General features: G+C 40.1%; 1 protein-coding gene and 2 long non-coding RNA genes across 5 annotated transcripts; 2 read left to right on the top strand and 1 right to left on the bottom strand.

The window, feature by feature from the left end:
- The first annotated feature begins 35 nt into the window (after positions 1-35).
- Positions 36-7940, top strand: LOC122155115 (carboxymethylenebutenolidase homolog). Its single transcript, XM_042808886.1, has 6 exons — positions 36-113; positions 3318-3531; positions 4154-4261; positions 6102-6244; positions 6647-6738; positions 7577-7940. The coding sequence occupies exons 2-6, from the start codon at positions 3326-3328 to the stop codon at positions 7754-7756; spliced, it is 729 nt and encodes a 242-aa protein (XP_042664820.1). The 5' UTR covers positions 36-113; positions 3318-3325; the 3' UTR covers positions 7757-7940.
- On the bottom strand, positions 7551-10133 carry LOC122155116. Its single transcript, XR_006167145.1, has 2 exons — positions 9460-10133; positions 7551-9035 (listed from the first exon to the last, which is right to left on the bottom strand). It is a non-coding gene; the product is annotated as an uncharacterized LOC122155116 (long non-coding RNA).
- A 187-nt stretch (positions 10134-10320) lies between these two features.
- On the top strand, positions 10321-23827 carry LOC122155117. 3 transcript variants are annotated; one of them, XR_006167147.1, is made up of 5 exons: positions 10321-10641; positions 11459-11588; positions 14298-14477; positions 19854-20116; positions 21799-23827. It is a non-coding gene; the product is annotated as an uncharacterized LOC122155117 (long non-coding RNA). The 3 variants fall into 3 exon arrangements; XR_006167148.1 differs by adding an exon at positions 16760-17206 and having other exon boundaries at positions 19854-23827; XR_006167146.1 differs by having other exon boundaries at positions 19854-23827.
- The last annotated feature ends 1020 nt before the right edge of the window (positions 23828-24847 follow it).

Genomic DNA, 24847 nt, shown 5'->3' with positions numbered 1-24847 from the left:
CAGAAAAACTATCAGCAGAACTCGTTTTCTTCGTTTTGTGTATAGTGAAATCCAGCTGGTTTCTCACTGAACAGAAGAAGCGAGCTGGGCTAACTCAGGATCCTGTACTCCAGGTGAGTGATAGCAAACTGGTCCACAAAGACTGGGCTGGCAGCAGAGAAAGGCTAACCATTTTTAACTGCATTGAATGGGAGAAATCTGAAGCTGCTGAGCAATAAGAACCAAAGATGCTAAGCAGCTTTGAAAATGCATAAAATATCCAGCAAAAAACATTTATAGAAGGACTTCTGGCTTCAGTAAAAAAAGTGCACAAAAATAAGTATTAAGGAACAGACAAGGTGAAGATAGAGGGTTTCAGCTTTGGGAAAGTAGACTTTGAGTGCCTGCTGCTGCAGCACAGCAGTATTTCTAAGGACACCCCAAACATATTTTTTCCTCTAAACATCATCATGCATTGGCACAAGGGGAGGTAATACATTCACTGGAAGCTTTTGACTCTAGACGGACTCTGTTGGAGATATCCTACATCAGCCACAGGCTGGGGGCTTTCTATAGGAATTACTGATCTCCAGTCTATGTCCAGCAGTAACAAGATCATGTCAGAGGACCATGATAATTAATTTTGCCTTCATGATTCTTAATTTCTGTTCTTTCCCTTGTTTGGTACACTGGAGCATTTAGCACTGAAATAAGTTAATGCTGGAGTTAAAACTGTTATCACTGGATCCAGGAAATCTTAGCATCATCAGTTCTTGGCAAAAAGCAAAGCACCTTGAGATCACGTGCTCATACTCAGTTTCTAAAAGGTGGGGACTATCCTCAGGAACACCTTTTCAGGACTACCTGATTGTTTTTGAAAGATTCTTAGCCCCACTTCTGGAGTAGTATTTTTTTTTTTCATTAAAGTTTAGACTAGGTAGGTTTTACTCCTGTTATTTGCTGCTCCCTACAAGTGAAATAGTTTGGGTCTGTCTACTATTCAAGGGACACCACTCTCACCTTGTGATAATACTAAATATTTCTCCTCGTTTGGAACTGGGCCACTGGGAAAGCAGGAAGGGGAAAAGTGTAATGGATGAAATTGGTGGGAAGAGAGAATGAGGTGAGACAGGACAGGTAGGAAATATCCTGGGTCGTTGCTTCAGTGCACAGCGTTGTGTGAAACAAAGCGGGCAGGAACAAATAAATCTTCTGACTGAACAGGATCCCATCAAAGACTTCTAAGCAGCTCAGGTGTGGCTGACTATTTAAGTTAAGTATTTAAGTTATATAAGTTCTTCGCAGACAGGTAATTGGAAAAGAACCAGCTGGCTAGGAATTAATTAAGATAGGCCAAAGAAATAATTTCTGGGTAGCAATCAAAAGACAGGCAGTAGGCTCTTTCACAGCTGTTGCAAAGCGTAATGCTTCCTAAATGTTTCCTTGAAGGGGACACTATGTGCTGTGCCCTTCTGAACAGAAGTTGCTAAGGGTGTAAGACTGAGCAGCTGTCTCAGGAACTGCTGGTGTAAGCTGTCTTAGGGAATGCCTGTGAATTCTTCAAGCAATCTCTAGCACTTCAGCACCCTCAATCATATTGGGTTAAAAGAAAAACAGGTAGGAAGTACTTTTGCATAAGCAAAACTCATTCAAGCATTTGAGGCTTGTTATGGGGGATGAAAGCTAGGAGATACTCTCCCATGCATGTTACAAAGCCGTGAAGGTTTGGTGACAAAGCAGTGGAGGTTTTAGCCCTCAAGACCGGACTAATTCATACTTTTTAGCACCAACCTTGATGTTTGGATGTTGAAAAAGATGGGAGAACAATTAGCAAACGTAATCAGCTCTCAGTTACCAGCACAATGAATTATCTCACTGTGTATGATCATCTACCTCATCTCTATTTCTGAAGCATCTCAATTCTCGAAATAAAACCACATCCACCCAGTTCAGATATCATTACACCACACTCAAACAACCAGTACTCATTATTGTAATAAAGCATATTTAGACAAACTCAGTGCTGGCCCTGCCTGACCCAATGACAGCATCCTCAGAAGATGATCAGTGGAAGAGCATGTTTCTAGATCATACTTCAGGAAGGTTAATTATTCTAAGTACACAGCAGATTAAATGTGTACAAAAAACTGAATGTTATTTGGCCTGTGGTAATCATGCAAGTAAGAAAGTACAGTATGGGTACAAGAAATCTGTGAAACTGCAGCTCAACTCTGTCCTTCAGTCTGGATGCACCATAGTTCCCAATGTGTCTCTATTACCTACCCAAAATTTCTTGTTACTCAGCAAAACCTAGCTCTCTGCTGCTGCGGCTAATGGAGAGCTGAAGAAGGTAGGCATTTTTAACATAACTTGCTGTTTTTCTATAACTGGACACTTTTCTGAACAGTACGTTACAGTTCAAATGGAAATAATAGACTGATGTAGAAATGATGAAAGTGAGGCAGACATGATGTGTATGTAGGTGTGTGTACGAATTCCCAAGGGCAGTTTTAAAGTCAGCGTGTGGTTAGGAAATTTTACTATTGACTCTGCCCCTGCAAACCTAATTGGGTTCCTTGTATAGATGGATTATAATTCTACTTTTAATTACAAGATTAACATTCTACTTTGTGCAGAGTCCATCCCATGCTCCAGACACAGAGTCAGAACAGATTCTGGCATTTGCATGCTTTATTGAATTCCCTTTCAAGGCATATGAAGCCAATGCCCTTCAATCTAATCTAGAAATCAGTACTGCAGCCTGTTGCCAACTGCTCCTGGTACAGGGGATGCCAGAGTTACTGTGACAGTCCATAGCTGCTACTGAAAACACACGTTAGCTGGCAAGTGCCAGCACTGCAAGAAGCTCTGAATGCTATGCCTTTCTGTAGCAGCTGAGTGCTGTGGTCCTTACCCCTCACACAATTCAGAGAAACCAGCCTATGAGTCTGGGTGAAGACACATGTGAGTGCTGCAACTGGTCACTGTTCCACATGTCTGAGGACAGTGACATCTGAGGCTGTCACTGCTCAGTTTCAGTGCTCAGTGCTGTCATGGGAGCCAAACAAAAATGATACAAGACCTATATGAGAGTAGTCACACTGCAACTTTCTGTCTTTCTTCATCCTCAGTTTAATAACATATAATAGACTAAGATCCATTCTGAATTGGTGCATGGCTTTTGCATTTTACTACTTTCTCCTTTCAGACAAGGATGTCAATGTTATTTATCAAAGCTATTGAACTACTTTCTGCTGACTGCACTTGCCCTTGTTTGTCCTTATCTTGTACTAACAAATTTGACTTTCTCACACTTTTCTTTTTTTTTTTTCTCCCAGGTTTCCAGATGGCTGATCCTTTCCTGTACAACACTGGGGAAAGATCTGGATATGGATGTCTTGGACATGAAGTGCAAATTGAGCACATCAAGGCATACATTTGCAGACCATCTTATTTCACAAACAAAGCCGTGATTGTGATTCATGATATATTTGGATGGATGTTCCCAGACAATAGATATATAGTTGATTTAATTGCAGGTCATGGATACATGTAAGCACTTATCATTCCTATTCTCCTCTTAATCAATGCACTGATAGGTCACCAGGCCCAAAGCTAAGCACTGTGTATGTTTTCCACACACCCATAGCACTTCGTGGCACCAAAGGTACTAAAACTAATCAGTCAAGAATGGCTATCTGAGCAAAAAGCAGCAAGGAATGTGATGGAGTGACAGTGTTTGTGCTCATGTGGCAATGTGGATAATTAAAAGATTAAAAAAAAAACCAAACATTAGTATGAACTTTTAAATTGTGTAAGCTTTTCAAACCAAACCTTTCAGAGTTCATACAGCAGCAAGGGGTTGCTTTAAATTTTACTAGCAAAGAGATAAATAACCATTCATTTGGAATCAGGAGGGTTGCTTTATTCCTTTACTTTTCTACTGTGTCTAAGGAAAGTAGAAGAGTTTATTTGCATGTGGTTTTTTTTTTCCATAGCAAGACATATAATTTTAGCTTTGCTGATTGCCAGAACAGGATAAGTAGAATATGATTCAGATGATAACTGTGTAGGTGTACACCCTGGAGTAGAAAAGACATTAGAAGTCATTTAGATATCCACAGATTCTCCCCACCTGGACATAAAAGTTGATTTGTTTCTATGTCTTATGCAGAACCATCTGCCCAGACTTCTTCAAGGGGAAGGACCCCTGGAAAACTACAAATCACTGGCATGACTTTGCTGACTGGATGAAAGAACATGACCCTATGAAAGTAGACAGGTAGGATGCATAACTGTGCTTGCATTTTAAAAAGCATTTTGCAAACAAGGGGAAACTGTATGTATCTGAAATGTTTAAAGTGACCCTCACAGCAGGGCAAGCTGGCTGCATGCACACAATTACTTTATTCTGTGTGGTTCTTCTGTGGTCCCAAGCACTACCCTGGGATTTGGAAATGGTCATCTGCTCCATCTATCATGCTGCTTATTGTCCCCTCCTCACAGACCCTTTTCTAACTACGTCACACTGGCTGCACAGGCCCATACCTGGTGTCTCACAGGCTATGAAACACCTAGAACTCTCACTCATTAGCATGGATACTGCTTCCAGGTCCTTAGGATAAGGAGGAAAACTCTTCCACAAGTACACATGCTATCTACCAGTTGTCACTTGCCCATCTTTCTTTCTCCCTTGTAAATGATAGATAGCTGATACTCTCCTGAGCAGTACTAGGTCAGAATTTGCAGAATTTGCCCAAATACTCGTCTGATCAACTATGCTATTTTTCTCAATATGTGGAGTGGCCACTACCTGTAGATCCTAGCAAAGCCAGTAAAAAAAAAAAAAAAAAGCTTCCATAAATTAAGGCAGGCATTACTGCTTCTTCAGTACCTGTTACCACAACCTGAAACTTCAGAGAACAACAGACAGTGACACCCTATTACTCAGCTATCATCTTGTAAGCCACAAAGTGTTTATTTGGCCCCTGCAGCACTCGTGGCCCAACCAACATCTCTCAGCAAAGCTTTTGACTGTACAGTTGCAGAGCTGTGACTGAAATTTTGGAAAAGACAAACGACTAATACCTAGAAGAATTCCTACTCCAGACAACTGTCTTAACCATTGAACACCTGAAGAACATAGCTGTGTTGTCTACTAAGCGTTGACTTGTAGCTGCCCTTAAGATCTCTCAGAGCACCAGGAATCCCACATACTCATGACTTACGTTATACTATCTCAAATAAACCAGAGCTGAAAGAACTCATTCATTCATAACATGCTGCTCTTACAGCCCTTGAACATGATCTGCTGATCATGGCACTTTCATACTGCTTTTTTGTCAGACTATCCACATTTGTGATAGACATACTAATATACCTAATCCTTGAAAATACGGTTATTAGTGTACGCAGTCTGCATTTAAAATTCACTTCAAATTTTGTAGGTAATGAAAAAGATAAAAACATTACCCCCATGAAGTTAGTAATAAAAAATTAATTTAAAAAATTAATTTAAAAAGTGACCTGCTCTGATCTATACAATTTTTTGTATTTAATTCATTATACCTCATGCAATACTCATTTTTGAAAACATTGTAGCTGGTGATATATTAATGTTGAGTAATTATTATTTAATATAGTAATTTTGTATGTGGCTTGGTTGGATATTATTAACTCATGCAACAGGAATGACACACTCGAGATAATTCCTTATCTAAACAGGTAGACTCAGTAGAGATAACACATTCAAGCTCATCTATTCCCACATTCCATAATGCAAGATGTTGTTCTGCTTGCAGATATGTCTTGTCTTTAGTTGTCCTGTCCTAAACAAAGTGATTCAGTGAAAAAATGCTTCTTTTGAAAACAAAGGAGCAGGTCACAATTCAGGTAAGTATTTAAGAACTACAACTGTGTATGGCTACTTCCCTAAATTAGGACCAGAAATGTTAACTCACATTCAAGAATAGAAGCCATTGCTTTTTAATGTACTCTCTGTTTTAAGTGATTGGAGGTGCAGGTGCAGAAAATTTCATCTATCTCTTTCAATTTACTTCTTAAGCAGTCAAATATTGATTATGCTATAGATCCCTTAGTTCTCTTTTGTTTATATGTCTTAGGGAGGCTGATGTTGTCTTGAAGTATCTAAAGGAACAATGCGATGCAAAGAAGATTGGTATCGTTGGGTTTTCCTGGGGTGGAATGGCAGTACATCACTTGATGCTGAAAAATCCTCAATTATCCGCTGGGGTGTCCCTCTATGGTAGTGTAGAAATGAAAACTTACATGAGCTCACATCATTATATGTAGTTTGTAAGTTCTAGTTACTGCTTTGTAGTGTTTTCTGTAAGTACTCAACTTAAAGGTGAGTCGAAAATGTTAATTATGGCTGTTTCAGCAATGTGCTATATTGCTATCAACATTATAAGACTACTGTGAATTGAAAAAAAAAAAGTGTTTCCTGTGCATGTACATTTTCTAATATTTTTTCAGTGCTTGGGGAGAATGTACTGTTTTCCAAACGCTCTTTTCATCCATCAGAATAGAAACTCTCCTCAAGTAAAAAAAGTATCTAACAAATAAACCTAAATAGAAATTTTGTCACAGAATTTTTCATTCATCTTGCAGGAATGATAACCTCACTAACATTCTTTTCCTCATATAGGAATAATAAGGGACTCTGAAGAAAGATACAATTTACTAAATCCCACGTTTTTTATATTTGGTGAGAAAGACCATACTATTTCTTATGACCAGGTAGGTTGTATTAGAAATGATTTTTATTTTTCCATTCTTCGTCTATCCTAGAGAGAATTCCTAGCCTGTCAGAAACCATTTTCAGATATGAAAAATCACATAGGCTGGATTGTTTTGCTTATATTTCAGCTTACTTCCCCCATATCTTGCTCAGGTTATTTGGAGCTTCTCTTTGAGTTGAGAAATGCAGTAAAAATCTATTGTTGGTCTCTCAGTGGCTATGCAAGCAGAGTGTGAAACCGGGCAAGAAGATCCTACTTATATGAACCAAACACCTCAAGAACTTGGATACTGCAGTCATATATGGGACAAGAGATAGTTAGATGACTGAATTTGGACCATCCTTGAATGGAAAAAAATAGTGTCAGCTCAGTGACAAAACTTTCTAATGATGTAGACGGATGACAATTGCTTTTGTTGTACAGCAAAATGAGAAAAAGCAACTGCTTTCTTAAGTGTTATTACTAAGTTTATGAAAATATTTAGGACTGTGAATTATTAAGACTTAGGCAATGTGTTTTCTCGGGGAATATGTTCTCTCAAGATCAGAGTTTAAAATCAGGTTATAAGCCATGTTATGCCTCTGAATAGAAGTGCACCTATTCATTTACAACAATATTCACCAAGCCATCTTAGCAGTAGCTGCTGGGGGTACTCAGGCACACCCATATTTTCGAAAACCATTTCAGTCTCACATTCCAAAGAGGGATTTTCTCATGTACTGAATAACAGAATCCACTTCAATTGTGATAATGGAGAAAGAGCAAGGATGTGATTAATGGCAAGTTTGTCAAACTTAAAAAAACACAGCCTAACAGAAAAATGCTTTATTTTACAGATTACCTTATTGGATGAGAAGTTGAAACAGTACTGTAAAGTTCCATATAAAATTAAAGTTTATCCTGGACAGGTTCACGGGTTTGCACAACTGAAGCCAGAAGATATGAAACCTGCTGATAAGCCTTATATTGAAGAAGCTAGAAAGGATATGGTTGATTGGATCAAGACATTTATTTGACAAAAACATAAAGGAACACTGGCTTCAAAATCAGAGTTCAATTGAATTTTAGAGAAGAAAATGGTCAAGAGGAAGATGGATAGAAACAAGGAACAGAAACAGTTTAACTTACACTAATTTATTTTTTGCAAGGCTTACAGAAGATTGTGAACTCAAAGTTGGACTGAAGGACCATTAAGCATTAAAGCACTGTTTGAATTTATCTTGATTTGTATTTGTTTCATTATTCTACATTATGACATCAACAATAATGAAACTGTTTTGCCATTCATGTGTCCTAAAGGGTATGACTTTTCATTCTGACATTACCTGAGTATTTTCAGGTTTTATTTTGGTATGAGAATTCTTAGTTGCAGGTATTAGAATAGAACCACACTAAGTTTGCGTGAAGAATATTTTTATTACCTACAATGCATTTGTCTCAGAGATAGTGATTGCTGTAGTCATCAAAATTCGCATTCATGAAATGAACAGTTGGCTGTGTTAAGGACTTAGGAGGGAATGATGCTGTTTGGCAACCTCCAGGAATTCCATTAGCTCTGTTAAAAAAAGCACTTCCAGTATTGCTTCATTGACATCAAGGGAAAACATAGACAGCCCCTCCAACTGTGAAAGTAAGTCAGGCATGAACATTGTGGAAACAGTGAGTTCAATGAGCTGCTCCAAGATACAATGATCAGGGACAGGGCTGACCAACAGGCAAACCAGGTAAACAAACAAACAAAAATATAAACAATAATAAACATTCCTGTTAACTTTTACTGCACTGATTCCGGTTTTGCTGACCAGATGACCTTTTTTGGGGGGTATTTTGAATTTCACTGCCTCGGCAATAACTGGGTAGTTTGTGCTTATTCAGAGATCCTCAAAGTCTTCATCTCTTCTTATTTTATTTTCTACAACGTTTGCCAGTTTCTCACATGATTACCTTAACAAGGTCCATAAATCAAGGCCACCATCTGCGTGGATATTACTTTCCCTCTGATAGCAAGAAGGTCTGGCAGTTTCACAGATTGCTGTGCTCTCGACCTAACTGTAATGTGTGCCATTTGTCTGCATACCTCAAGATGAATTTGTTAGAACATATCGCTACAATGTGTGTAGTCAGAGATGCTATAAGTGGCATGAAGCTCAGCTCTTGGGTTGAGTTGACCAAAGTATGCTTGCTTTTCTGTCTGCTGTCAGTGTGTCCATCTTGCATTTTGGGCAGCTGTATCAATGGAGGTATTGCCAAAGAGATGATAAGCAAAGATGGGAAGCAATGGAGAACATTCAATAGCTGCAGGAAAGAAGGAAACATTGGAAAAGACCGCTAAGATCATCCAGTCCAACCATTAACCACCGTGCCCACTATCCCATATCCCTCAGTGCCACATCTACACATTTTTTGAACACCTCCAAGGACGGTGACTCCACTGCCTTCCTAGGCAGCCTGTTCCGATGCCTCACCACTCTTTCCGAGAATAATTTTTCCTAACAACCAACCTGAACCTCCTCTGGTGCAACTGAAGGCCTTTATCTGTCATTCTATCCCTGTTACTTGAGAAAAGAAACCAACCCCATCTTGCTACAGGCTCCTTTCTGGCAGTTGTAGAACGTGATAAGATCTTCTCCGAGCTCCTGCTTTTCCAGACTGAACAATCCCAGTCCTCTCAGCTGCTCCCCATAAGAGCAGCGCTCCAAACCCCTCACAGCTTACTTACCCCCTCTCCCCCCAGTGCTCCGGATCCCTGCAGCCGATGCAGTCTGACCTGTTCCGCTCTTGTCTCCATTCATTCCCGGCTGCCCTCATCCTCCCCTCCCCTGAGCACAAGGATGGAGCTTGCAGGCAGCGCAGAAGCTTCTCTCCAGGTCTTCAAAAATTTAGGCTGGGCTCCTCACACCTGCAGGACAGGGAGGAGTAGCCCAAGAGAAAGGAGGTGCTTTTAGTACACGGAGCGGGGCACCCTAGCTCAGGTTAAGTCCCGGCGATGGCTACGGGAGCTGGCTTTACAGCGCTGCTTTACGAGCACGGCGCCTGCTACAGCCGTGCGTACTCCAGGAAACGTCCACAAGATGGGGCCCCTCTCCGTGGTCGTCATCAAGGAGGCCTAGGGGAGGTTTGGCTCAGGCTGAGGCAAGCGACGCTCAGAGGGGCCCGTGTCAAACACTGCAATAACAGTGCAGTGCTTATCAGTGCTCAGCCGAGCTGCTGAGTGTTGTTTCTGAATGCAGCAACGCGCTGTAGGATGCTGGATTTGAGTAAAGTGTGGATTTTCACCTCCTCGGGACTCTGAAAGAAGGAGCCCTGGTTGTGCTACATCATCATGACACCTTGTATTTCGTTATGCGTTGCTGAATGTTTGTTATCTGGAAGATTAGCTTATCTCCAGCATGCAACAAAATCAAATCGTCTTGGGACATCATTAAAGCTTGATAAGCCAGTAAGTTGCAGGAAGCATGCTTTTGATTGTGCCCCAAGGGCATTCTGTTTGTGCTTGCTCATCCTCAGTGTGAGCTTTCTTCTCATGCAAATATAAATAGTAGTATGCTGACCTACTGAAGCAAATTGTAACCATGTTAAATGGCATTAGTTCCAGTAGCTGAGTTTGTCTTACAATTCTCTGTCATATAAACTTGTTTGGCCAAATAGTGCAAAATCACATTAAAATGACTCAGCAAACTGGAACACAACTGAGGGAGGACAGACCTTATGCAACCCAGATACATTTATTTGATGAAGCAGCTTTGAAAGAACAGCAAACTGCAAACCCAAACCTCTTCCACCCAGCATCACCAGCACTATGAAAGGCAGGAGGAACATCTGCTACAACCAGCTCTTCTGCAAACCATTCTTCCCAGTTTCGTTTCTGATGTTCTTAGCATGCGGGGATAAGAACTCACTGGTGAGGAGATGGGGAGGTGCCACTTTGACACTGTTCCAAGGAGGAAGCAGGAAAAGGGCTTTCAGAAAGATGTTTCTCAGCAACGGGAAAAATAAATGGAGGGATGAAGGAGGTTGCTGGGAGACAAAATGAGAGCTGTTTAAGAGCGTTTCTGTGTTGATACTGTGTTGGTAGTGTAGCCTCAGGCTCTCGGCGGGGTGGGATAACAGTCTAGATGTTGTGCAGTGGTCTCAGAAAAGTAAACTGATCAGTCTGTTAGCCTAAACTGAGTCTTACCAAAATTGTTTGATTGTTTTGTTTTTAGAGGGGCCAATTTGATAGCTTAACTCCTGTAGCTGGGGAGAGTGAATCAGGACAATGGAAATGCCAGATTTGGGCAGTAAATACATCATATGTGGTCTTGATGAAAGTGTGATGAAGTTTCTCAAACTGTGAGACTGTACAGTATTGTATAGAGAATAATTTTTTGAATAAAAGTGAGACATACAGTATTGTAAAGTCATGACAAAATTCACAGCTCATAAAGCTTTGAAAGAAAAGTCGAAGAGAGATGGCAATGCAACTAATTTCTTTGGTGGAGATCAAGTCATTACCTGATAGCACAGAATCACAGAATGGTAGGGGTTGGAAGGGACCTCTGGAGACCATCTAGTCCAGCCCTGCTGACCACACAGTGCTCTACAGTGGGTTGCACAGGAAAATGTCCAGGAGAATGTTGAATATCTTCAGAGAAGGAGATTTCACAGCCTCTCTGGGTAGCCTGTTCCATATGCATCAGGCTATAGACACGTTTTAACTATTTTTTATGCAATTTCAGGAAGAACAGATCTCAACTACAAATACAAAGAGCTGACCAAAACTGCAGTTACAGTCAGCTTCCCTGAACAACCACCTCCCTCTCATTAGATTTGTGGTAGTAGAAATACACATGGAAAATCACAATACAGGTAATAAACAACGTCAATAATTTTGCATTCCTAAATTGCATTTTTATTTAAATGCATATTTCTCAGCAGTATCAGATAAATTCTACATTAAGAATGGTGTGGTGGAAACTTCTATTTTTTTTTTGGTGGTCTAATCACTGTATCTACCAATCCCTTTTGTGAACTGTTCTTCTGTACTTTTAAAATCTACATCCATGTCAGTTTAATTAACATTTCGTAGCATAACTTCACTGTCCTTAAAGGAATGTTAAGCATTTTGGCATGTTTCCAGTGGTAGAAACAAAGAATTTTGTCCTGTGAAAAGAGCATAACTGATATAAAGAACAGGATTTAAGGTAATTAGTTTTGATGCTCACTGTGCTTTCCTCATTTGGTCTTAATACTATTCTTATAATGTTAAAGATATTTATATCAGAGGGGAGGGTGTACTGGAGGCATATTAAAGGGCTTAGCTGAGATGTGTTTGAATTAATTAAAAAATCTAAAATAGGATTCATGATTGAGATATTTTCCTAGCAAAGAGTTAGACACTGAAGAGTGCATTTCATTTTTATTGCCTGTACATGCAGAGACCAAGGAATATTATTACAGTGCATGTATTCACACAGGAAGAGAGATTAGCTCTTGTTAATAAGCAACCAGTGCCATTTTGATTTGCTAGGAGTGGTAGCAGAATGACAATAAACAGAGGGCGGTGAAGCCCTAGCACAGCTGTACAGAAAAGATCTGTGGGTGCCCCATCCCTGGAGGTGCTCAAGGCCAGGTTGGATGAGGCCCTGGGCAGCTGAACTGGTGGGTGGCAGCCCTGCTCATGGCATGAGGTCAGGGCTGGGTGGGCTTTGAGGTCCCTTCCAATTCAGGCCATTCTATGATTCTATGATTCTGTAATTCTATGATTCTATAATTCTACGAAACAGCTATGAAACAGCTTCCCAAAGAGTTGTGGGCAAGAAGTATAAGTTGAGCATCAGAACATCAGAGCATATGTCTGCAAACCACAGCCAGCACAGATAAAGCTGTGATTGCGATTCGGGTTATATTTGGATAGCTTCAAGCTTAAAGAGGGTAGATTTAGGATATAAGGAAAAAGTCTTTTGCACTAAGGGTGGTGAGGCACTGGAACAGGTTACCCAGAGATGTGGTGGATGTCCTGTACCCAGAGACTTTCAAGGTGAGGCTGGATCAGGCCCTAGGCAACCTGATCTAGCTGGATGTGTTTAAGGCCAGGTTGGACAGGGTCCTGGGCAACCTGATCTGAATGTGTGTGTTTGGTGGCCCTGCTAGGCAGGGGGGTTGGAACTACATGATCCTTGAGGTCCCTTCCAACCCGGGTGATTCTGTGATTCTGTGATTCTGTGATTCTGTGAGGTGTCCCTGTTCATTGCAGGAGAGTTGGACTAGATGGCCTTCAGAGGTCCCTTCCAACTCTAAGGATTCTATGATTCTTTGATTCTATAATTTTATGTATGTTGAATATGGTATTGAATGTATATTGAATGTCATATGTACACCTGCCTTATTAAATACAGTCCTTTTCAGCCTTCCAAATTTTCATGGTCATTTTTGGTGCTCTATAGGAGTTAAATTCCAAAATGCAGCAGTACCTTATGATAACTGAGTATACTACAAGCTTCCTTGGTTGCTTTATACGATATATTAATGTAGAGTTGGGACTGGCCTCCAGTTCCAAAGAGCAAGGCTCTACATAACTGTGCAGCCATTAGTTTCATAAGATGTTGCCTCTAGTGGTTTCAGCCATTAGAGCATAACAGAAGTCAGATTTCAGCGGACAGTTTCCATGTGACTAAGATCTCTTTGTAAAGCAGAAAGGAGCTGAGAAACAAAGCGAAACAAAAGAACATGCTTTCAACACACTTTGGTTTGCCTTAGGCAAAGCTGATGCAATCATTTCATCACGATCCTGGAGGTACATACTGTGTTTCTGAGCAGGGAAGTGAGCCAAAGACAGTAAGTGAAAGACAACTGTGGTTTCCCAAGGATCCCATTGCTACCCTGTGGTCTGGGCTTGGCAGAACACATGAAAGTATCTGAGGGTGATCTAGTGATGGCAGAGCCAGCTTTTTTCCTTCTGCATGCCAACACTGTGCAATCCCCTGGTGGCTGCACCTTCCTGATTCTGCTGCTGGTCGTGCAACACATCTTAGCTGAGGTCACCCTGAGTCAGAGTTTGGCTTTCTTCACGGTGCAGGAACTATGTAGTACTGAGTGGACTCTTACTGTACTTCTCTTTTACCAGTCACTGAATGACGTCCGCAGTGAAACACTCAGTCCATCATCATTTTTTTAATTTATCAGTGAGGCTCATGATGTGCTCTGTAGTAAATAATTGTTTTCTGTAAATGCTTTTCTTTTTACAGAGTCCATTAATGATGGACTTGTGTGAAATGCTATAATGCAAAATGTATTGTTTTGTGCAACATGTTAAATTGTAAGCAGGACCTTGTTTTATCAATTCACCTGGAAACACTGAAAAAAACACATATAGGTGCTTAGAAATGTTTCCTAAAACATACAGATCTTTCTGTAGAATAATTATCATGGTATTTATATGTGATTTTCTCAGGGAAAAGAAATCAAAATAATATAATGACTTAGTAGAAGTATCTCATTGTATAAAAGGCCAAAAATTCATAGAGTTTGAAGATTTTATTTAATTTTGATTTTGTCTGTGTATGTTTGTACATGCAGAGCCATCTATCTAGTCTTCGCGGGAAAAAATGCTTGGAAGACTTCTGATGATTGGTCCAAGAACAACTGTCTCAACAGTGGCTCAATGAAGACTTATATCATATGATGTTGATATCATAGACTACTAGTTGCTTCCTCTGCCTCAAAAACTACGGTTTAAAATGGCCAGTGACACAAGAAGTGAGAAAGCATGATTGTAACTGTGTAACTGGTACTCTAAGATGTGTGGAAAGAAGATAAGGGTAGTTGATTCCAGCTCTGAACAGTGTCCCTGGACCCAGGCAGCTGACATCTGGGTCATCTGTTCTCAGCATCTCTTATCTCACATTGCTCCTGCACAGGGGCAGGGCAGGCCCCTCAGAACTGACTTGGGCAGGTCTGAAGTCAAGCTGGGAATGTGAATCTGGAAGCAGGAGCAGATTCAGAGATGTTAACCATTGCAAGGGCCAACCAGGAAGCTCCATAGTGATGTGGCAGGGCTGAGACTAAGCTTGGAGGACAGTCTGTGGGTTCATTACCCAGAGGCAGCCATGGCCGGCACAGGGATGGCTGCAGCACAGGAAGAGCTGTAGCTCAGGCAAGGCCAAGTGGCAGAGTCTCAGCTGAAAAGAAGATCCCATGGCAGACAGGGTCTGAGGTCACTGCATAGTGCTGCCCAGGAGCCTTCCCCTTGGTCCCTGAGGGAGTGGAGTAGCCCACAGCTGTGATCCCTCCAGGTCAGCCCTCAGCACTTGCCAGGAAGCCCCTCAGGGGAGAAAGGATATGTGTTCAGGTGCCTGACTGCAGATATGGCATGCAGTCTTCTTTTCACTGTGAGGAGTTTTTAAGACTACGTTTGCTGTAATTCCAGTCCATGGTGCATTGATTGACTTGAACAAAATGTTAATTTCAGACAGTGTGTCCGAAGAGTCCTCTGCTAGTGCCTTAGAGTCAAACTTTTGGCCAAACGAAAGGTACAAGGCTGTGCACACATGCAGACAGTTTGTCCTTGCAGTTAGAGAGATCGAGTGTATCTTCATTAGCTCCTAAAAATGTTATCTTGGTACCGCTGCTGAAGAAACACGGTTAATTCCAGTTCAGTCCAGCTGGAACATTAAAATAATAGGCAATTACAAAAGGCTGCTCTTCACTGAAAAGCTTTTGACACTGTTTATATACCAGGCATGGTCTGTTGAACCCAGGCTGCTATAGGATGCTGAGCTCCTTTCCCAAGCAAAGGTGTTTTTGTCTCTGCAACTTGAACAAGAGTCTTTAAACCCTGGTGTAGATGTAGTGCCCCACAGTCATGTGGCTGTTCCTATGGTAGATGACTGTCATGTCTTCAGTGAACAAGTTTGCATTGGGACCATTGCAAAATAGAAGCTAGTGCATAACACTTGAAGTAGTCAGTGAGGAACACAGCATAAGCAGTTGTCTGTACCTGCCATGGCTCCTATTAGCTTGGGATTTAACCTGCTCTTTGATTTTAACTTGTTAGTGCTAGCATGTGAAGTGTCCTGTTACAATCTCCTGAAGAGATCAGACCTATTCCTCTCACACGTTCAACACTGTCCAAACATTTCATAGAATCACAGAATTGCAGGGTTTGGAAGGGACCTCAGGAGAATAATGAGTCTTCTAAAGCAGATACCCTACAACAGGTCACACAGGCAAGTGTTCAGACAGGTCTTGAATATCTCCATAGAAGGGCATTCCACAACCAATCTGGGCAACCTATTCCAGTGCTCCATCACCCTTACTGTGAAGAAGTTCTTTCGCATGTTATTACAGAACATCCTATGTACAAGTTTTAGGCCATCATTCCTTGTCCTATCACTGCACATCCCCAAGAAGAGCCTGGACTCATCCATTTGCCTCTCACCTCCCTTTAGATATTTATAAATATTTATGAGATTCCTTCTCTGTCTTCTTTTCCCTAGGCTGAACAGACCCAGGTTAGTCAGCCTTTCCTCGTACAGGAGATGCTGCAGGCCCTTAATCATCTTTGCAGCCCTCTGCTGTACTCTTTCTAGGAGATCCCTATCTCTTTTGAACTGAGAAGCCCAGGACTGGACACAGCAAACTAAATGTGGCCCCCTGAGGGCAGAGAAGAGGGGGAGGATCACCTCCCTCAATCTGCTGGCCATGCTCTTCATAATGCACCCCCATGGATCCCACTGGCTTTCTTGGGCACACTGCTGGCTCATGATCAGCCTGTTGTCCACCAGGACCCCCAGGTCCTTCTCTGCAGAGCTCATCTCCAGCAGGTTATCCTCTAAGCTGTACTGATGCATGCAATTATTCCTCCCCAAATGCAAGATTCTACGCTTGCTCTTGTTAAACCACATCAGGCTCCTTCCTGTCCAACTCTCCAGTCTGTCCATGTCTTGTTGAATGTCAGCGCAGGCTTCCAGTGTGTCAGCCACTTCTCCCATCTTTGTATCGTCAGCAAACTTGTTGAGGGACTCTGTCTCTTCATCCAGGTCATTGATGAAGATGTTGAACAGGACCAGACCCAGCATCAACCTCTGTGGAACTCCACTTATTACAGACCTGTGGGACAAAGACACTATGAACAAAAGACCTTCAAAATGAGTAAACAAGCTTGGTAGCTATTTGCGCCAGATGTAAATACACACAAGGCGCCTGGCTGGTACATGTGACCAAGTGGTTGTTATGGGGTATAAAAAGCACCTAAAGTATATAAAAGCACCTACAATAAATGTCTTCATTCTGCACCAGCAATGGAGTTTGTGGCTCGCCTGCCACTCAGGCCTCCAATCAGACTCTGCACCACTGATGACAGTTGACTGAGCTCTGCCAGTCAGACAGTTCTCAGTCCACCTCATGTCAACTTATTTATCCTACACTTTCTAAGTTTCATAACAAGGATGCTGTGGGAGACTGTCAAATGCCTTGCTGAAATCAAGGTACACAACATCCATTGCTCTTCTCCCATCTACTTATTCAGTGATGGAAGGCTACCAGGTTGCTCAAGCATGATTTCCCCTTGGTGAATCCATGTTGAGTGCTCCTGATAACTGTTTTCTTTTCCAGTTGCTTGGAGAGGGTATCCAGGACAAGTAATTCCACTACCTTTCCAGGCATGGAGATGAGGCTGACTGGCCTTTAGTTTCCCAGATCCTCCTTGCCCTTTTTGAAGACCTGAGTGACATTGGCTGTCAAAGACCTTCTGTCTCTAGCAGAGATATTCTGCTGCCTTAATAACACAGAAGGGCAAGACATTGCCAAGACAATACTGTGAAGGGGCCAAACTAATTAGATACCAAGCTGATTGACTTACTGGGAGACCAGATCTCTTTCTTAATCTGTTAGAAGTAGCTATATTGAAAGTTGCTAGGTTTAGGTATGTGGTGAGAAGGTTATGGGAGACATAGCTGAATCAAATCCAGAGAGCTCCTGTCTCAAAGGAGTCAGTTGTTGTGGAAACTTTTTAGTTTGGAATCTGTACCCACTCTGCTGCAATGGGAAGGAAAGGTTGTGCTTTGCCTGGCATTTCTTACTGACAGCTCACATGTTTCAAATGTCAGCTCCAGTGAACAAAATTTTTTGGCATTTAATTTGTATGTATGTGTTGGCAGATAAGTTGATATTTGCAAGGCTAATGTATCGTGATCATAAACAGATTGCATGCCCAGGGGAAAGGGGCTGAAAATAGTCTCGAGGTGATATAAAATGCTACTCTGATACCCCTCTCCCACCAGTACTTTCTCTTTACTCTGCCTGCATGTTGAAACCTACTTCTGGAGTAAATGCTTTCTGAGTACAGTGCCTGGGTAAGGTGTATTTCAAATGACAGTGTGAATTCTCAAAGCATCTTCCAAAAGCATCCTATATGTTGACTTTCCTGCAGTAAAATATCTCTGATGCTAACTTACAGTTACTGTCAACATTTTGACTTTCTAATAAGTTATGCTCACTGGAGAGGCATTTATTTCTTTTTCTGTCTGGATGAATAAAACAAATATTCATTCAGCTCTTCAGAGAATTTCAAGCTTTTTTACCTCTTAGGAAAGTATTTAATCAATCATCCATTCCATCTATTCTTTTTGGTGCATGTTATCCATGCTGTGTTTTTATTTAATTCCATTCTTTTTTTTTTTTTTTTTTTTTTTTTTTTTCTCTATTGGATGATTTCAAGTTAGCAACCCATAATATTTACCTGAAGTAATGATTTATTTAAAGTGTATGAAAGAAAATATGGTAGGAACATGATCTGGGGATGCTTATACATCTTTATCTTCTCATATTTTCCAGTACTGGTTTTACTATGGGTGATTAATTTGGCTTTGCTTATGTTCCAGAGCAGCTGATGCTGTCCTGATGTACCTAAGGGAACAGTGTGGTGCAAAGAAATTAGAAGTTGGTTGTTTCTGATGGGGTGATGATGATGACATACCCCAAACTGAAGGCTGATGTAAATACAAGGATGCAATACAAGCAGGCACATGTACACATATGTGTTGTGTAGCTTATGTACTTGATCCACCAGTATTTCTTCTAATTATATTCTCGGTTGACGATGAGAGATATTTCCAGTAAAGTAGGAAAGCTCTTATGCAAAGAAGACGGTGATAAGGAAATTTTCCTAGATTCAGAATGAATCATAGGAGCTGTGTCTTTATTTCAGGTTTGGACAGACAGACAGACATGCGATTGGGTCATCTTCCCAACTCTGCTCCATTTTCCTGTTTCCTAATGTTTGGCAACTGCACACTGCAGAGCTAGGATGTCACCCTCATGCAGACAGCATTATTTTTGATCCAGTTACTCTGTACAGCTGGACTGTGGTTGTTTAACATCAGCTTTCCTTTTACACTCTTCCCAAGAAGCTGAGATATTTAAGCTGTTCTTTGCTACTGTACTCAGAATGTAAATTTTTGAACTGCTTGATGGGGACTTTCCCCATCAATTCAAAAGAACCCAACATTCAGATTTCAGTCAGTAGCTTAAGAAACTGACTTAGATAAAATGTTAAGCCTGGGCGGTGTCCTACTAGAAGCCATATTTACAGTAGCTTGACAAAAAGCTGACATTTATGGATAGATACTGCATGAGATATGCAAACTTTTCATTGCATAAACAGGGTGCTGCACTTGAATTTGAATTTCACTTTAAAAGTCAATTGAAGATTTTTAAAAATATTTTCTAAGAATAATAAAGGATTCTGACAGTGATCCATCCTGCTGAACCCTACATTTTTCATTTTTGATGAAAAAGATGACTTCATTCCCCTCCATCAAGTATGCTGACAACTTCTGTCTTCTTTCATTTGCATGTTTAAATTTCCCTCCTGAATTATGAGTTGATGCTCAGCTTCGTAGTAATATTTGAAAATGTATTAAAAAAACAAGAGCAGAAAAATGGAGCCAAACATAAAAGGATTAATGTAACCTAAGATAAGAATGGTTTTTTTCTTATGTCTTTATTTTGCCAGAGTATTGCCAGTAACTCAGTACCAAAGTTGTATGAAAATCCTGTTGCTGTGCACTCAGGGAACACTTCTGTTCTGGATGACTTTTGTTTCTATTGGCCTTGACATGGTTCTTTTTTCAGACTTCACAATGAAGAAAACGTGTAGAAGTGATGTGTAGGAACTGTTGAGTCACAGCCCGAACCTCCGATTGATCACTTGAGGCAAACTCTGGGTCAGCCCTGGGAGCACAGGTGAAGGCAATAAAGCTGTGTGACCAGAAGGGGTGGAGCTTGGCTGCATCTCTCCTAGACCCTGTTCAAGGGCTGACTGTGTCTAAGGAAGGGTCTCTTTCTGGAGATTGCTCTCTTTGGAGTTTTTTTTTTTTTGCAAGCCTTGGACACAGGTGAGCATTTTCAATTATCCCTTTCTGCTGTGATAATCTTTCTAGTTATACTGTATAAATCTGTAGGTACCAGCCCAACCACACCACTCTGTAAATTTGTTGATTGTACTAGTGGGAAGTTAGTGGAGGGGATAAAGTTAAGAAAGAGATGAGAACAGTCTTGTTTTTTCATTGCAGCTAACCCTGTTCTAGTCAATATGCTGGAGACGTGATACTTACAGGATGAAAAACTGTGGGTTTTTTTTCTTTGCCTCATTCAGCATTCACAGATCTGTTCACATTGCAAACTTTTTTTCTTTTGTCAAACAGTTTGTGTGCTTAATAGTGATGGACTTACAGATGAAAGGAGTTATCCTGAGAGTTGCGTTATGAAATATAACACAAAAGAAAGAATTAGGGTTGCTGAGGAAACTTTTGGTCTGGGATTTATGAGCACTTAATCATTTCACTTGCCAAGATTACCAGCAGCTATTTTCTGTTAAGTCTTAATGATTGTCCATATAATGATGAATAGTAAGCCTTACTTATAGATGTCTTGACATGTCCTGTGAGCTATGATCATTATGTGGAATGAATTTCTTGAGAGTTGTACTTGTTTGTGTGCACATTTATCTACAAGTTCATAAAAGGACTTCTATGGGTGATATAAGAAATCCAAGTTTATAATTGGAGAGCTGGTCTACAGGAATTGTAACTTGAAGTACTCACTCTTGCATGCATAGTCTGAAGTAGAGAAAGAATTTTCATGTAAACTGACTTATGTTCATAGTTGATTAGCCGTGTTCCAAAATAAATATTCAGAAATCTCAGTGAGGTCAAACTGTACATGGTTTTTACAGTGCTACTTAAATTAAAGGCGATGCAAAAATGGGTAAAACAGAGGCAGACAATTTTCAGTGGTATTCAGTGGAGGGAGAAGAGGTAACTGGGCCAAAAAAGAAAACAGGAAATTCCAAGTACTCATAAAGAGAAGCTTTTATTATTATTAGAGAAGTGGTGAGACTTTGATTCTTGAAGATACTCCACCTGAACAAGGCCTTGAGCAGCCTGCTGCAATTGACTCTTAGGGGTTAGGCTAGATGGTCCCCAGAATCCCCCAGTAATTCTATGGCTGTATGAAACTTGGAAGTGGCACTATCCTTATCTTCAACACTTATTCCTAAAACTTTAAAAAAAGAAAAACAAAAACATCTTGCTATCACTTACGTATTCTAAATAGTACATAAAATTTTTTCTTTGAATTTTTTTGGACACATGCACTTACAGAATGTGCATTATAAGACAGTTTGCATTCACTGTTGTCCACGCGAGGCTTTTAATTCAGTTTTAGTGTATTTAGCATAGTGACGTGTTTCATGTGTACTTTTCTTGTATCCATATCTTTGCAGGTTGTTGTATCTGCCTTTATACTGCAGCAGATTTGCTTGACTATCAGTGAAAGTGTTTTTTCTTAATGTAACTTTACTTTTTGTTATGCCTATAGGAAATCTGGTTATTAGTTTCAGGCTTGAATGATGAGTAAGCTATGGCCTGGCAGCATGGAATATAGCTATTTTAATGTAACCATGACTATGCCCTATATTACAGGTCTCCCTGCTGGAGCGGGAGCTAGAGCAAAACTGTAAAGTTGATTATCTGGTTAGAATTTGTCCTGGTAAAACTTATGGTTTTGTTCATTACAGAAAAGAAGATATCAATCCTAAGAATAAAACTTACGTCGGGGAAGACAGAAAGGATATGGTCAACTGGCTGAATAAATATATTTAATAGAATACCAAGTGACTAATTTATAACCTAATCATATAATAGAGTGTGGAGACTTTCAATAGCACATCTTGGAGAACTAGAAATTATGTTATTTAGAAAATAGAAATTACAGAAAAAAGCAAACATACTTTAGCCTTTTTTTTTTCCAGTAGATTGTAACTCCTATCTTGTTATATTAATTTTGAAGTGGTTTTAGATGTCACCTAGCAGTGCTGTGTCTTAATATGCTGTAAAATATTCTCCAGTACTTTGTTGTTCAGCTTAGTAATTAAAACAAGTTATGGTAGTGGTAATCTGTTTTTATGCTATGGCCACTGTTCATTTAAGTACCATGTAAACCATAGGCCCAAAATTTAGAGACACCAATTGATTCTTTGGTGGCGATCGTGTTGAGTTTCAAGGCTTCTTTGACCAGTACGTCAGTGTCAGGTATGTATTTAACAAGTTTAGGAATTAAAAAGTATAATACAAATTCCAAACATCACACTGTTGTGTCTTACAAACCCTCACTGCTGCTTAAAGAAGGAATGCTCAGTGTTTTTTTGCATAATGCATCTTGTTACGTAACTTTCCCTTAATAGAGCAAAAATCCTTGCATTGCAGCAGCTCAAGATTGCATCTCCCTCAGCCTCCAGCAGCGCCTGCTCAGGGAATTCTCCCTCTTGCTCCATGTCCTAACAGGCAGCAATGTAGGGATTTCCTGAGCTGAATCTTGCCACTGGGCTGTTGTGTTGAACAACCACTGGTGACTTACTCTCTGTGAATTTGCCAGTCCTGTTTTAAATCTGCTTACAATGTTGACCTCTAGCGCATCCCACGATGGGGACTTCCACAGTTTAGTTATGCCCTATGGGGTGAACATGTGTGCTCATTAGTTTGCAGTCAGCTGCCTAGGATCTTCACCGGATGTTGTCTCTTTTCACCTTCTCAGTACTATTAACATAAACTGTTGTGTGATTTAGGGCGAAGAGAATGTAATTTAAAAAAGCTTTAACTTTTGTCGTGGCAATCTCTCACATTAAACATATAATCAGAGAAATATACATTGTAGCGTTTCACTTAAAAATGATATCAACAATATTAAATGACCATCTCACAATGGGTTTTTAATTTCTTTTGCTTGCTTCAATGAACATTTCTCCCCTTTACTTGCTTCTGGCGGCTGTCCATCTTTCCCAAAGGGAAGACTGTAGAGTTGGCTTTGAGTCTTCAAGGAGAGCACTAATTTTGGCATGCAATTGCTTAAGTGTTGCTTTTGATAAGATACCATCTGTATGTAATACATTGATAACACATCTTTCTTCCAGGACAAGATTGTAGAGTGGCAGTTCGTTGTGTCTTAATTACCCCAGTATGAAAACTGGCAAACACCAAATTCAGTTGACTTCTTTTCACATTAAAAGATTATCTGTTGTGTGAGAGGGTGATCAGGTCATGCTTTTAGAGAATTGCAGCAATTCATAAATATTGACTTGTGAAGTAAAACTAATACTGTGACTAAGCTGTAGGGGGGAGGAAAAAAAACCTTGAGAGACAGTGTTAGCTCGAATTTGAGAGAATAAATGCAAGTTACTACAAGTACAGCCAAATCTTCATGATAAAACTGCAGATCACTGGAATTCTAAGATCCAGAATTAATGTGTACATGGAGAGATCATGAGCTGTAAATAAAAAAAAAAACAAAAACAAAAACTAGAATGCATTGTCCAGCAAGGAACTCAGAACCAGCAGGAAATCAAAATAAAACCCATTAAAATTCTAAGGTTTGGTGTTAATATTAAGGCAATGGAGAATAGTTTTACGTATAGAGTTTCCATAGGCACAGTGTTGCAGTTCATGGGCTAAAAAACTCCGATGGAGAGGAGGATCTGTGCAACACTGCTCCTAGGGATGATTTCAGCTGCTTATTTACTTCACATTTATTTTATTAATGTTTTTTGAAGAAGGTGGGGAGAACCCAACACTGTGTGCTGTGTAACAATATGTGGGGACACCCCCCCTCCCCCAAAGAAGACTTCCCAAATAACTGTTTTTTGAATATTATGACTTCATAGTAGATTTCTTTGTTCTGTTGTTTTTTTGTTTTTTTTTTTTCTCCCTTCATTTTAAGAACTGTAAACAAATAATAGTGATAAAATTATTTAGAACATGGGAAAACAGCTTACGCATGAGGACCAAATGGTAAGCCAGGTCACTTTTCCAAGACAGAAGTGAACTTGGTGATATATTTTTCAGATGTGCTTCTGAGAAAACAGTTTTGATCATGAATATTCTAAAAGCTCTTTAGAGAATAAACCAAATTATCCATAAAAAGATCAGAAAATTCCAGTTTCTTACAAAGGTATACAAGGATGAGAAAGGGAGTCATCTCAAAAGAAAAATAAATATTATAACACATCCAATGATATGATAAGAATGTATCAGCATTTTAAGCCTTTATTATAATATGTAGAACAACGTACAAAAGTGTAACCCTTTTACGTTTTACTTGTTCTCACCTTCTTCTTATGCTGTACTCTGTCTTGTACAGAGCTTTGAAATGATTTCTCTGTGTCACTGCCTCACCCTGCTGATGATTTAGCATTTCTCTATCACCAATGAATAAACAGTTTGAGGGACCTCACCCTGCTGATGACTTAGCATTCCTCTATCATCAATGAGTATATAATCTGAGGGAATAAAAACGTCAGCATAATACTTGAGTGATATTAGCCTAATCTTTGAAAACAAAGGAACACCCTTAAAGAAAAGAAATGCTCTAAATGGATTGCTCAGTTAAGCAGGCATATTTCCTAAGTGTTCTTAATGCTGTTTTGTACAAGCTACAAGGAACATTTCATATTCAGACATAGCATGACTTGCCCCAGTAGCAAATCCTGCCTGTCCTTAAGTAAAATGAAAAGCCTTAAAAAAAGTGAAATTTGACTGTTGGTGCTATGTGCAGATAAGGGCAGTGACTGACGT

Source organism: Centrocercus urophasianus, unplaced genomic scaffold, assembly GCF_019232065.1.
Source record: "Centrocercus urophasianus isolate 14NV4802_14NV808 unplaced genomic scaffold, USGS_Curo_1.0 seq_11, whole genome shotgun sequence".
NCBI classification, from domain to species: domain Eukaryota; kingdom Metazoa; phylum Chordata; class Aves; order Galliformes; family Phasianidae; genus Centrocercus; species Centrocercus urophasianus.
The sequence above is the reverse complement of the archived record's forward strand: the minus strand, read 5'-3'. Positions and strand labels throughout refer to the sequence as shown.

Excerpts from the sequence above, each read along its gene's own strand:
- LOC122155115 (XM_042808886.1), top strand. The coding sequence starts at position 3,326 with ATGGCTGATCCTTTCCTGTACAACACTGGGGAAAGATCTGGATATGGA. Across the intron at positions 4,262-6,101 it reads GACCCTATGAAAGTAGACAG|GGAGGCTGATGTTGTCTTGA; the intron begins GTAGGATGCATA and ends TATATGTCTTAG. Across the intron at positions 6,739-7,576 it reads ATACTATTTCTTATGACCAG|ATTACCTTATTGGATGAGAA; the intron begins GTAGGTTGTATT and ends TTTATTTTACAG.